The 14416-nt window shown below is 40.5% G+C and overlaps 1 protein-coding gene across 1 annotated transcript in view; it reads left to right on the forward strand.

The window, feature by feature from the left end:
• The first annotated feature begins 3918 nt into the window (after window positions 1-3918).
• Window positions 3919-14416, forward strand: part of RAB44 (RAB44, member RAS oncogene family) — a 31502-nt gene continuing 21004 nt past the window's right edge. Inside the window, exons 1-2 of the mRNA XM_007939455.1 lie at window positions 3919-4125; window positions 14224-14335. Coding sequence (XP_007937646.1) covers window positions 3919-4125; window positions 14224-14335 — 319 coding nt within the window. The remainder of the gene's footprint in view (window positions 4126-14223; window positions 14336-14416) is intronic.

Here is a 14416-nt window from a genome sequence, read left to right on the forward strand (position 1 = left end):
ATTTCACTGTACATAAAGTATATTTCAATAAAATGCATTAAAACACATCACAGAGTTTAGTACAATACAGAGTAGATGGCTTATACTGAGTTTAAGGAAGCCAGGGAAGTAGATAAATGAGTTTACTTAGTTAAATTTAACTTCTTAGATGATTAAAGGACCAGGAAGGAAGATACTTAATGAACTGATTCCTTATTTTATTTAAAGTTAGTCCTATATTATTACAGTGCAAGGCAAAACAATGTTGTTCTAACATAGCAGAAACCAGGTACAGTATATCTAAATAGATATAAACGGAAACATTCTAATAATCATTTCAAGATCACAGTATTGATGTTTTCTTCAAAAGAGGGAAGAGTTTCAAACTCATTTTGAATGAACAGCTTAGAAAGAAAAGTTTTTATTTTTCATAAAGTGTCTAATTATAACTAAGTCAACATATACATTTATAATACAATAAAAGATTCTTAATTAAGTATGTTTTAAAGTAGAAGACAGCTTACCTAACCTTAAAACAAACAAACAATAAAACCCCTGTATTACCCTGGGAATCAATAACTGTGCAATCAGTGTCTAAATGTAATCAAACCAGTTTGATTAAACTGCCATGTTAAACAAAACAAAACACTTTGAATTCTCTGGATTTCCTACTTCCAGTTTCTAACTTGAACATCTTCAAATGACCTGTTAAAAAGATGACAGCACTAAGTAACAGTTTAGAATAGAAAGAAGTTACTTAAAAAAAAAAAAAATGGGACTATTAAAGTATTTCTATTTCAAATAATTCCCTTAAAAAATGTTATATTGATTTAAACAACTTTATAGAGTTGCTATCCCTTCAAAATTTTATGCTAGTGTACAAATACACACAATTTTAAGCAGCAAGGGCTGCAGGGATGACTGCCAGTGGTCTATGACTAGGAAGGGAAACAGCAAGGAGACAACCTGAGCTGTTGACTTTCCACTGCCCGCTGTCCAGAGGGTGCAGCCATTTCGAATGTTTACAAGCGGCGGCCATTTTGGATAATAAAGTGACCGAGGGTGCAGCCATTTTGAATGCATACTGTATTATGCATTCTTAATGTATAAAACATTTTAATGTATGAACACATGCAGAATATTGCATTAATACCTATTTTGATATTTTCGGTGTTATCTCTTTAAAACGACATTTTAAGTGTATCTGAAATTCATGGGGAAGAAGTGTAGTACACATATTCATTGAAATTTCCCCACCCTGTACCACTAAAAAGGAGCTTTGGTGGTATAGTACCTAAAGCATTTGACTGCTAACCAAAAGGCTGGTGGTTCAAACTCACCACTCCTCAGAAGGAAGACTGGGCAACCTACTTCCATGGTGATACTGCCTTGGAAACCCAAGGAGGGGTTGCTGTGAGTCAGAACTGACTTGATGGCAGTGAGTTTGTTTTTTGTTTTTGGTTTGAGTATCACTAAAATGATACTTTGCGGATGTCATTTTGTATCTGGTCTGTCTTGTCCTTTCCTGTGATCCACTACTGTTCACTATTCTTACCAAGAAAAGCCCTAAAATGCTTTAAAGCACCTGTAGCTACCCTTGGAAGCCTGCCAAGTTTATCAGCCTCACAACTCACAGAAAGTACTGGTCTTCCTGGGTTTTTAATTGACTCATAATACTCAAGACGTCTACAATTCATGAAGAAGAATGGATTGGCTTCTTATTTTAAATGAATGCAATGCAAATACTGTTTTCAATTCACAGTTTAGTTTATATTGTTCTACAGAAAGGGGGCAAGTGATGTAGGTGTATAACTGATAATGATATTGTGGAAATTTCATTTTTATACTAGTAATTCAAGTACTAGTAGTTTTGAAGCTGAAATCCTGACAAATGTTTTTAATCAAAAATGCAATGAGCTGGGAAGGGAGTACGAGCCTTTTCTAATAAGCACACCATATGTTACACTACAAAACTAGCTTTAGTTCAAGCCAATATCCTGTGCTTTGTCATAGTGAAGTAGGGCTTATGCTGAGCCTCAAAGAAATTGTTTTGACTAAAACGTGTAATTACCTCAAATTCTACTTACTGATACTTATAGATATGCATGGTGATTTCATCTCAGCCTTTATTAAGCAAATAAACTTTAATATATGCAAAAGAAAAAAAAACTGCATCTGAAACAAAATTTAAGGCCCTGAGAAAGAGACAGACAGACAGATCAAACAGACACAGAGAAACAATGTACTTCACTCTGAGGTTCTGGGCCTCCCCGAGGTGAGGAATTGCTTCATCTAAGTCCTATGCAACCTGCAGGAGGGAACTTGCTCAAGGAAGGGCTGGCCCAGTGGCTCCATCTCCCCTGAATGAGCCTGTCACCCTTAAACCAGAGCCCCCTGAGCCCTCTGCTCAGATTGTCTGTGGCCTTTGGTTCAGCAGAGCCTCAAGCAGTATATTTCCTTCCTCTCCTGGGCACAGGCCTTGCTCTCTGCTGCCTTAGTTCCTTCACACATATTGTTCACTACTTCTAAATCCTATCCATCTCCTTTACAGCGTGGCTTAAGACCTCCTGCCCAGAGAAGCTTGCCGTGACTATCGGAACATTGACCCCTCACCTCTCCATCCCCTACAGTTGTATATGGACTGAATTTGTTTTCTCCAGACCCTACCTGTCTTTCCCCTGCCCTGGGGACTCGCCTGGACCAATCAATATGCATTGAAATCTTTATTGACTGATCTAGTGACCTAAGACTTCAGCAAGAATGAAGGGATCCTAATTTGACAACCTCTACTTGAGCACCTATCATATACTAAGGATCTGTGGATGAATGTGGACCAAGGTGCACAATGAAATCCACAGGGGGGGCCTAGGACATCATGGGGTGACAGGATCCATCTTGAAGTGGCTTCAGGAAGGAGGTGGCTTCTAAGGTGAGGCAGAGGAATTAACTAAGCAAGGAAGTGAGAGTTGGGGAAGACATGGGACAAAGGGTGAGAAGGAACTTGACATTTTGAACAAATGAAAACCTCAAGGGTGTTAGGGCATGGAGGGATAAGGCAGAGGCCACTACGTTCAGGGTATGAGCCCTGTGAGGGAGCTACTGACTCCCTGGTGCATTTGGTGAAAAACAACCAAACGAAATCAAACTCACTGTCATTGAGTCGATTCCAACCATTGAGTGATCCCTTTGGGTTTCCAAGGCGGTAAATCTTTATGAAAGTAGATTGCCCAGTCTTCCTTCCACTGAGTGACTGGTGGGTTTGAAGCACCAACCTTCTGGTTAACAATCAAATGCCTTAGGCACTACACCACCAAAGCATGTGGTGAAGGAATTGAGAAATGGTGTTAAGGACAAAAACACTGGAGGGCTGGAGGAATGAGAGGGCTGGAGGGCTGTGAGGGATGAGAGAGGCAGGAGGTAATGGGGGAGAGATTCCTTGCAGGAGGGCCAGAATCCATAGTTTTCATGCAGCCAGTATGTGAGAAAATGTGCTGAATGGACAATAGGAGAGAGCTCCCAGGAAGCAGTTTCTGGTTCTTCACACAGCAAGATCCTGACTACCTTCCTAACCACCCTCACCCCCACCCCCAGGGGAGAAATAGAACATCTCCTGCAGTGGAACTATTTTATTTAATGATCAGAAAAGGCTTTGGGCATTTGAGCAGAGACCTGAAGGAGGTGAGGGCATGAGTCATGTGCATTTCAAGCAGAAGGAACACAAAGGACAAAGACCTGGAGCAGAGTGGGCTGGAGGTTGGTGTGCTGGGGTAGGAGATGATGTCAGAGGCCAGAGGCGGGTGATCAGGCAGAGCTTCACTGATGAAGGTGGATTTTTTTCTAGGGTTTATGGGGAGTTACGGAGGGTTTTAAGAAGGGAATGACTATGTTCAGTGGTCCAGTGCCCCCTCACCACTCCTTTGTCCTCAGGGCCAAGGCACCATGGAGAATGGACAGAGAGTGTCCCGGAAGAGTCGGAAGTTGGGCTCCAGCCGCCGGCGGCAAATACGAGAGGCAGCTGATGCCCAGGATGCCCCTGTAGCCTCAGAGCCAGAAGCATGGTCCTTTCAAGCAGCTGCAGAACTACAGGACTTCTTCCAAGACTGTGGTGCCAAGGAGAGGGGCTTCATTACTCGCGAGGACATGGCGGTGAGCCCAGGACCCCATCTCACCCCTGTGTCCCCTTACGTAGCCTTCTGAGACTCCCTATTCCAAGGAAGGCAGGATTTACCTGCCTTCTCTCCTTTATCTTGTATAAAACCCCCTCTCAACAAAGGCCAATAACTTGTTTATACTAACATGTAAATGACTGACAAGGCTTTCTGTGTTACCATTCCAGAAACATTCACATTTTAACAATGGAAAGGACACTGAATCAAAGAAGTAACTTGCTAATAGTAACATTTCAGGCCCATTGAGCAAAGAAGTTTATCTGGGGAGCAATCAGAGCCCTGAAAATCAAACCATGTTAATGACTATCAACTTCACTGAAACACCAAGACCAATTTTTCCTTCATCCCTCCTCATTCCCTGTGAAGGGGCCTATGTAGGCTGCTGGGGTCTCATGGACCTGCTGTCTCCTCCTGACACGGCTCTGTGCTCCAGACTTTGTTCTTCCCACCATCAAAATTGACCCTTCATTTAGTCTGTCCCTCAGGGCCCTATCTGTGAAATCCACAACAAGGTGCTAATGTTAGATATATAAATTAACATTATATATATGTTAAAATATAATATTAAATATACATTAAGATATAATTTTTAAAAAAAGTAAAATAATGACTCTGAAGTAAATATGAAGGGAACACATATCAAAGTTATTAAGTAGTTAATTAATTAATTGAATGATGGAACCAGTAAGGTGTTATGACTTGTTCAAAGGCCATTTCAGAAGCTATGATATTTATAGGCAATTTGACAAAGAAGTATTAGGATAAGATTATTGAGCTAAATTTTAAAAAGTTGTTAATGCCTAGTACAGTAAAAAGGAGCTCTGGTGGCGCAGTGCCTAAGGCATTTGACTGCTAACCAAATAGCAGTTCAAACCCACCAGTTGCTCCATGGAAGGAATATGGGGCAATCTACTTCCATAAAGATCTACCACCTTAGAAACCCAATGAGGGTTGCTATGAGTTGAAATCCATTTGATGGCAATGGGTTTGAGGTTTTTTTTTTTTTTTTTTTGGTTTTAGTACAGTAAAACCCGTAAAAGCTGGAACCTGTGTAACAAGGAAACCTGTCAGAGAAGAAAAATGTAACTATTTTCCATTAAGCTAAAACAAGTGGTAGAAAAGTGGTAAGACTGCATCCTTTCGAAGGCAGAAAACTTTGGAGACCCAGAAAAACAAGGCAGTGCCCTCAAGTTCCAGCTCTCAGAGGTTTCACTGCAAAGTTTATGGAGTGGTTATCAGGGCTGGGCAGAAGGGAGTGAGGAAGGTGAACTAACTGTTTAGGGCAAACTAACCTTCTGCTGGGTGATGGGGAAATTTGGAAATGGGCAATGGTGATGGTTGAACAGCATAATAAACATACTAATGTCATTGAATTGGACATGTGAAAAATGTTAAAGAAGCAAATAAATTGTTATATATATTTTCTCCACAATGAAAAAAAAAATGATTACTGCCCAGGAGGTCATAAATCTTTGGAGTGATCTGTTCTACTAGACAAGAATTACTTTAATCTCTCACAGACAAAAACTCTGTAAATTATGAAGTAACATCAGTAAATCTGGGACTTTTAATTAAATGATGAGATGAACTAAGTCCATTCCTCCAGTCTAGACAATGCTTGGATGGTTTCTGTATAACATTGGAATTGTGTACTCTCTACCCTTCTGCCTGGGAGCTCTGGTAGCATAGTGGCTAAGCCACTTGACTGCTAACCAGAAGGCTGGCAGTTCAAATCCACCAGCCACTCCTCAGAAGGAAGATGGGGCAATCTACTTCCGTAGTGATACTGCCTTGAAAACCCAAGGAGGGGTCGCTATGAGTCAGATCCGACTCGACGACACATTACAACAACCCTTCTGCCTTACTGATAAGTTTCAAATAATTTTTCTATCATCATAAATAATCTCCAAAGTTTATTCTTGATATAAAGAAAAGGCTGGTCTGATTTGGTTTGGCTAGATTATTTCTGTAAGTACAGTGAAATTAAACATATGGCCCAGATTAAGCATATGGGCTTGAGTTTGCTCTGCAAATACACTTTTACAGTGTTGAGCCACTTCAGCTTCTGTCCAGAAGTTTTCATATGGAATTATGTAACTTGGGATTAAATTGGAGTTTTTCTTTTAATATAATTTTTTTTTTGTAAAATATATCTAACATAAAATTTCCCATTTTAATCATGTTTACATGTATGATTCAGTGGCATTAAGTTCAACCACGATGCTGTGCAGCCGTCACCACCATCTATTTTCAAAACTTTATCATCATCTCAAACAGAAACTCTGCATCCATGTAAGCAATAACACCCCATTTCCCTCTCCTCCAGCCTCTGTTAACTTCTAACCTATTTTCTGTCTCTATGAATTTGCCTATGCTAGATATTTCATATAGGTGGAATCATAAAATAGTTGTCCTTTTGTATCTGGCTTCTTTCACTTAGCAGGTGTTTAAGGTTCATCCATGTTGTAGCATGTACCAGAAGTTCATTCCTTTTCATGGTTGAATAATATTTCACTGTATGTGTTTACCACATTTTGTTTATCCATTCATCTGTTGACGGACACTTGGGTTGCTTCAACTTTTTGGCTTTGTGAATAATGCTGCTGTGAACATTGGTGTACAAGAGTCTACTTAAGTCCTTGTTTTCAATTCTTTTGAGTATGTAATTAGGAGTGGAACTGTTAGATCATATGGTAATTTTATGTAATAACATTGTAAGAAATCATCAAACTGCTTTCTATAGCGGTTGTACCATTTTATATTCCCACCGGCAATGGACAAGGGTTCCAATTTCTCCAATCCTTGCCAACACTTATTATATTCCATTTTTTAATAACTATCTCATAGGTGTGAAGTAATATCTTATTATGGTTTTAATTTGTGCTTTCTTGATAACTAATGACGTTGAGCATATTTTTATGTGCTTATCGGCCATTTGTATATCTTCTTGGAGAAATGTTTATTCAAGTTCTCTGCCCATTTTAAAATTCGTTTCTTTGTCTTTTTGTTGTTGATTTGTAGTAGTCCTTTACACATTCTGGAAATTAAAGCCTTGTCAATGTATGATGTGATATGCTTTCTCCCATTCTGTAGATTGTCTTTTCACACTCTTGATAATGGCTTTTGAGATACAAAATTAGGTTAGACTTTTAAAACCTCTGTTATTTGCTCTTCTATCTAGAGTGAACAACTATCCTGGTTTGCCCAGGACTGAAGGGGTTTCCAGGATGTAGGACTTTCAGTGCTAAAGCCAGGAGGGTCCTGGGCAAACTGGGACAAGTTGGTTATCCTAACTCTATACTAAGACTGGGAGCTCTGGTGGCGTGGTGCCTAAGGCATTTGACTACTAACCAGAAGGCTGGTGGTTCAAATCCACCACCTACTCTTCAAAGGAAGATTGGGCAATCTACTTTCATAGTGATACCACCTCAGAAACCCAAGGAAGGGTCGCTATGAGTCGGATCCCACTCAACAACAGTGTGTTTGGTTTTGGTTTTTATCCTAAGACTAGGGCACTTTCTCCACCAGATTTCACCTGAAATGTCTATAAATTCTTCTTAAGATCCCAATTTTTCTAAAGTCCCTCTCCCGCCAGGAAATGACTTTCTTTATCAACTTATTCCAAGCTGGCCTCCTAGAAGGACTTTATAGACATTGGTTCCACATGTGTTCCTTATTATGTGGGGTTGGCATACCTGATTAAGCAAGAATCATTCTCCAATATGACACTCTCAGTAGGAACTTAGTTGTACAATTGATTTATCCAATTATATCCCAGTAAAAAGGTAGACACCAATAGAAGCAGCAGTCGGGACATCAGATGACGTATAGTGCTGGACAAATCAGCTGCAAAGAACCTCTTTTAAGTGCTGAAAAGCAAAGATGTCTCCTTGAGGATTAAGGTGTGCCTGACACAATCCATAGTGTTTTCAATCGTCTCATATGCATGTGAGAGATGGGCAATGAATAAGGAAGGCCGAAGAATAATTGATGCTTTTGAGCTGTGGTGTTGGTGAGGAATGGTGAAAGTACCATGGACTGCTAAAAGAAGAACTAACTCTGTCCTGGAGGAAGTGCAGCCAGAATGCTCCTTGGAGGTGATAATGGCCAGACTTTGTCTCACATACTATGGTCATGTTGTCAGATGGGACCATTCCCTGGAGAAGGATATCATGCTTGGTAAGGCAGAGAGTTGACAAAAGAGAGGAAGGCCCTCAACGAGATGGATTGACATGGTGGCAGCGGCGATGAGCTCAAATATAGCAAGAATCATGGAGCTGGCTCAGGACTGGGCAGTGTTTTGTTCTGCTGTGCATAGCGTCACTATGAGTCGGAGACGACTCAATGGCACGTAACAACAACAACAAAAAAGGTAGACAGATTCATATTAAATCTGTGCAGATAACTATATTGCCATAGAAAAATAAGACTCCATGAAAGTATTAGTTTCTGAATTCTGAGGTGTACTGTGAGGTTCAGAGACCATTTCAAATGTTTAAATTCAGTTTACAAAAGTATAAACAACTTTAAGCAAAAGCATAAACTGAGGATTAGAGACAGCTCAAGAAGACAGAGAAAGGACTTCCTCATATACCCATAAAATAAAACAGTAAAAAATTATACTAAACACAGCCAAACAACCAACCACAGCGTTTATTAGCTGTTAATTCAGTCCCGTGTAGTCAGTTCTTGCTTCATTGGATTGTGGGCAATCTGTCTGTGTTTGGTCTTGAAGCTCCTGGAAATCCTGAGTCAGTCTACTAGCTCAGTCTAGAGGGGCCTGAGCAATGTCAGCTTGGAAGTCCATACCCAAGTGAGGCATCAATAATTCAGGAAATCTCGAACAGTCCTTTCCCATCAGGCTTCGAGTTTGTCCTTTATTGTTGAAGACACAGACTCTGACCTGCAGCTTATAACAGCATGTTGCTGTTGGGTGCTGTCAAGTTGTTTCTGATGCATAGCCATCCCATGTGACAGAGTAGAACTGCCCCATAGGGTTTCCTAGGCTGCAACCTTCATGGAAGCAGATTGCCAGATTGTTCTACAGAGCCACTGGGTGGGTTCCAACCACCAACCTTTGGGCTAGCAATCAAGAGCTTAACCATTGTGCTACCAGGGCTCCTTTCAGGTGGTACAGGAAACACAAACCTGTTTAACAATGGGACTGAAAGGCTATGGTTACTTATTACAGTAGTGAATAATATCAGAATGGAGGAGAGAAAAAACCTCCATTGGGATACAGTACAAAAACCAAAAATCAAACTCACAAATCAAGTTGACTCTGACTATGGTGACTCTATAGGGCAAAGTAGAGCTGCCCCACAGGGTTTCCAAAGCTATAATCTTTTCAGAAGCAGACTACCACATCTTTCTCATGTGGAGCCACAGTGGGTTTGAACTGCCAACATTTTGGTTAGCAGCCAAGTACTTTAACCACTTTGCCACCAGGGCATTCTGGGATATAGTACCTAACTATTAATAAGCATTAGATCAGTGTATCCCTTGAAGATAAGAAAGAATATTATGGATAGCAAAGGCAATGAGAAATTTCCAGGCCCTTCCCAGAAAGCATATGATTGCTGAAATATTTATATGATAGCGATTTTACCTAGATAAACAGCCTCAGAAAGGCTGAGCATCTCAACTCATTGGACAGTTCTTCCCGTGGTGCTCTTATAATGTTGGTGAACATTTAATAAATATAGAGAAAGATGTCCTGGAAATTTTCTTTTATTTTTTTTTTAAATTTAATATTTGATCTTAGGTTGCTAACTGAAATGTTGGTGGTTCGAACCTACCAGCTGTTCTTTGGGAGAAAGATGTGGCAGTCTTCTGTAAAGGTTTACAGCCTTGGAAACCCTATAGGGCAGTTTTACTCTGTCCTACAGAGTGGCTAGGAGTCAGAACTGACTCAACGGCCATGGGTTTGCTTTTGGAAGAATCTTAAAAGATGTTTTTAAAACGACTATAAAATTATAGTTACACAATTATAAAATACAGTTATGGTTAATATAAAATGTATTTGTCAGAATAATGACTCAATTTAGTTGAACACAAATGGATATTTTTATAATCTTAAACATTTTATCAGAATATTATTAGCTTATTTGGGCAGTAAACCAAAAGCAGAAGTGTAGGAAAAGCAGATTAACTAGTTTCTTTACCAAAAACAGATCTTATTTTAAAAATAGAATGTATACTTGCATTATACCGAGAGACAGCATAACTCACTCACTCACTGCCATGGAACTGAATCAACTCATAGTGACTCCTCCTTAAGTTTCTAAGGCAGTATCTCTACGGAAGTAGATTGCCCCATCTCCCTTCTGAGGAGTGGCTGGTGGGTTTGAACCACCAGCTTTCTGGTTAGCAGTCAAATGTCTTAGGCACTACACCACCAGAGCTCCCAAATAGATGGGTTGTTGTTGTTGTTGTTGTTGTGTGCCATCGAGTAGGACTCAATTCATAGCGACCCCTCCTTGGGTTTCCGAGGCAGTATCACTATGGAAGTAGATTGCCCCATCTCACTTCTGAGGAGTGGCTGGTGGGTTTGAACCACCAGCCTTCTGGTTAGCAGTCAAATGCCTTAGGCACTATGCTACCAGAGCTCCCAGAGACAGCATAGATAGTAATTATTTATTTTTGTAATCCAAAATTATTAAACCAGTTTAATTACGTGAACTTAAAGCCTTAAAAGTTTTCCGAACTAGTAATTTCTGTAAGAAAGATTTTTCTTAAATGTCTAGCACACTTAAAGCATTAGAAGTTCAGTTTCTTTATTTGCTGTGATTTTAGGGAACACTGGATTTCTATAAACACTTATTTGTCTCTATAAACCAAACAGAGACTCTAAGAGACATAGTACTCTAATGGCACAGTGTTTAAGGCATTCAGCTGCTAACCAAAAGGTTGATGGTTTAAACTCACTAGAGGTTCCGTGGGAGAAAGATGAAGCAGTCTGCTTCCGTAAAGATTTGCAGCCTTGGAAACATTTACTATGGGGCAGTTCTACTCTGCCCTATAGGCTGGATGGCAGTGGGCTTGTTTTCTTTTGGTTAATGTAGAAAAATATTTTAAACTCACAAGAGTTAAAGGCCTTTCTGAATTACAAACTCATAGAGAACATACAGCTTCATTTCTACAACTTCAACCACCAATCAAAAGTAAATGCAAAAATCTACCAGTTCAGATCTCAAGGAGCTGTTCTCCTTCCCAAACCCAAACCAAAACTGTTGCCATAGGAGAAACAAAACTCACTGCCATCAAGTCAATTCAACTCATAGCGACCCCTCCTTGGGTTTCCGAGGCAATATCACTATGGAAGTAGATTGCCCAATCTTCCTTTCAGGAGTGGCTAGGGGGTTTGAACCACAAGCCTTCTGGTTAGCAGTCAAATGCCTTAGGCACTATGCTACCAGAGCTCCTCATTGTTGTACCGTTGATTGCAATTCATAGTGACCCTATAGGACAGAGTAGAGCCGCCCCACGGGTTTTTCAATGTTGTAATCTTCACGGAAGCAGATTGCTCCATCTTTCTCCCACGGTGCAGCTGGTGGATTCAAACCACTAACTTTTCAGTTAGCAGCTGAGTGCTTAAACACTGCACCACCAGGGTTTCTGTTCTTCCCAGTTAGTATGACATTTTTAACAGATTTGAAGTCACAAATAGATCAACAACAAACACAACAGATAAGATTAGCAAACCAGACCAGTTGCTGTCTCTCGACCAATAAGCCCTAGTTCTCTGTCACCTTTCCCACAAAGATCACCAATGGTCAGATCATAAAATCAAATTTCTCATCACTGCTGCCACCAGTGAGGAATAACTTTTCAGTCATGTATGAACCAAAACCAAAAAAACAAAATCAATAAAAAGAATCAAACAAACAGAAACCCTAGAGAAAGAGAAAGCCAGCAAAGTTGAAGTGGTGTAACACTTGGGATTCCCTCTGAGAGTCAAGAAAGGGAGTGCTTGGACTTAAAGACTGTCCCTGGGTGATGCAAACAGTTTGCTCTTGGCTATTAACCTAAAGGGTGGTAGTTTGAACCCACCCAATGGCACCACAAAAGAAAGGCCTGTGATCTGCTCTTGTAAAGATTACAGCCAAGACTCAGGACAATGGTCACAGGGGACATCAAGCTCAATTGGAATTATTCTATATCCTACTTTGGTGAGTAGATACTGGGGTCTTAAAAGCTTGCAAGTAGCTATCTAGATGCAACCATGGGTCTCTCCTTGCCCAGAGCAAAGAAGAATGAAGAAAACCAAAGATGCACGGAAATAATTAGTCCAAGGGACTAGTGGACCATGTGAACCTCAGCCTGTATGATCATGAGATCAGAAGAACTAGATGGTGCTTGGCTACCACTGCCAATCACTCTGAAAGGGATCAGTACAGGAGATCCTGGATAGAGTGGGAGAACAATGTGGAACAAAATTCAAATTCATAAAAATGACCAGGGTTTCTGTTCTGATGGAACCTGGTAAGATCCCTGAGACTATATATAGCCCCTAGTTAGCCTTCAGGTCTGGAATTGAACTCACTCCTGTGGCTTCCAGCCAAACAACAGACAGGCATATAGGGTGAACATTTACATCAAGTAGATACACTCCTTAGAACGATCAATCATGGGAGAATAGAAGGGCAGTGTTTGAACAGGGAGATAGCTCAGAAAGCAGGAATGCATAGTAAAGAAGGGCACAGGGAAGAGGTAACTACAGGGAGGAGATGGAAATAGAGCTGTTACATTGTGTGGAAGTGCAGTCAATGTCATGAAATAAAATGTGTATGAACTGGTGTATGAAAGATGAATTTGCTCTGTAAACTTTCAACCAGATCACAATAAAAATTACAAAAACAAAGAAAAGATTACAGCCAAGAAAACCCCATGGAGCAGTTGTGACACACAGGGTCACTTTGAGTCTGAATCTATTCTATGGCAACAGGGTTTGGTTTTAGTTCCGGGCTTGAAGAGCTCACCAGGTACACTCCTCCTGCAGAGGTTTTCTTGGCTTTGTTGTGTGAATCCACTGGGGCATCTCAATGGAACCTCTGAAACTGTCAAAGGATAATTTTCAGAAAGGTAAAATCATGACTCTTAGACAAACGGAGAATGAACACATATCGAAGATTTTATTTAAGTCGTTAATCAATGAGAGATATTATAGACGTGAGAGAATTTTATTTTTTTAAATTGTGATTTGGGTGAAAGTTTACAGGGGAAATTCACTTTCCATACAGCAGTTCACATATACTTTGTCTCATGACATTGACCACAATTTACCACAATGCAACAGCTCCCCTCCCACTTTCTCCCCATAGTTCTCTCTTCCCTGTGTCCATCCCTCCATGCACTCTTGCCCCCTGAGTTGTCTCCCTGTGCATACACAGCCCTTCTTTCTCCCATGATTGTTCAGATTTTAGAGAATTTTTAAGCTAAGGCATATAGAGCATATTTCACAAAGATGTTAGAATCAGATTGCTGAGTTAGATTTTATAAAGCTAGTTAATGTCCAACAGGACTTATATCTTTTCAGCTACGTAAAAAAAAATCCATCTGTCCTGGACAAAAATCTTTATGTTGACATGTGACTTCATTTAGTCTGGGACCTTTAATTGGTAGTAAATAATAAGGTGAACTAAGTATACTCAGATTGTCTAGAAAATGTTTGCGTAGCCTTTGGCCCTGTATAATGTTCAAAGGATGTGCTGTCCAACTTTTTCCCTTATTTTCAAATTTCAGGTAACTTTTGGATACTGACAAACACATTCTGGGGAGTATTAGCTACTGGGCTTTATCAGCATCCTAAAGGGAGGGGACTCAGAACAGATACATTTTGATGTTGGATCAGGGAAGGGAAAGGTTTGTGGCCAGTTCAGGGCTCTGCTGAGAGGGCTGTCTGGATAATGCTGGGGAGTCTCAAGGGTAGACCCCAGGTCAGATTATGCAGATAATTCCAAAACTGGGGAGAGGAGAAGTGAGGAAGTTTGAAGAAAAACACCTCCCCCTTTTTTAAGTGTACCCCAAAGCTGTCCCACTGAGCACAGCCACTCAATTCACCCTTTCCTTCCAGGTGGCAAAGTTCAGCTTCCTGGGCAGAGAAGAGGAGCTGGAGATGATCTTCGATTGGATAGACGTGGAGAGGAAGGGACACCTCTCCTTTGAAGAATTCAGCTCTGGGCTCAGTATGTCTGTCCTGGGAGGGCCTCTAGGGACTTCCTGCACAGCCAGGTGTCCCACAAAGTGTACCCACTCTGGAACTTGAC

This window comes from Orycteropus afer, unplaced genomic scaffold (assembly GCF_000298275.1).
Source record: "Orycteropus afer afer isolate SDZICR_OR568_19922 unplaced genomic scaffold, OryAfe1.0 scaffold00059, whole genome shotgun sequence".
In the NCBI taxonomy this organism is placed as follows: domain Eukaryota; kingdom Metazoa; phylum Chordata; class Mammalia; order Tubulidentata; family Orycteropodidae; genus Orycteropus; species Orycteropus afer.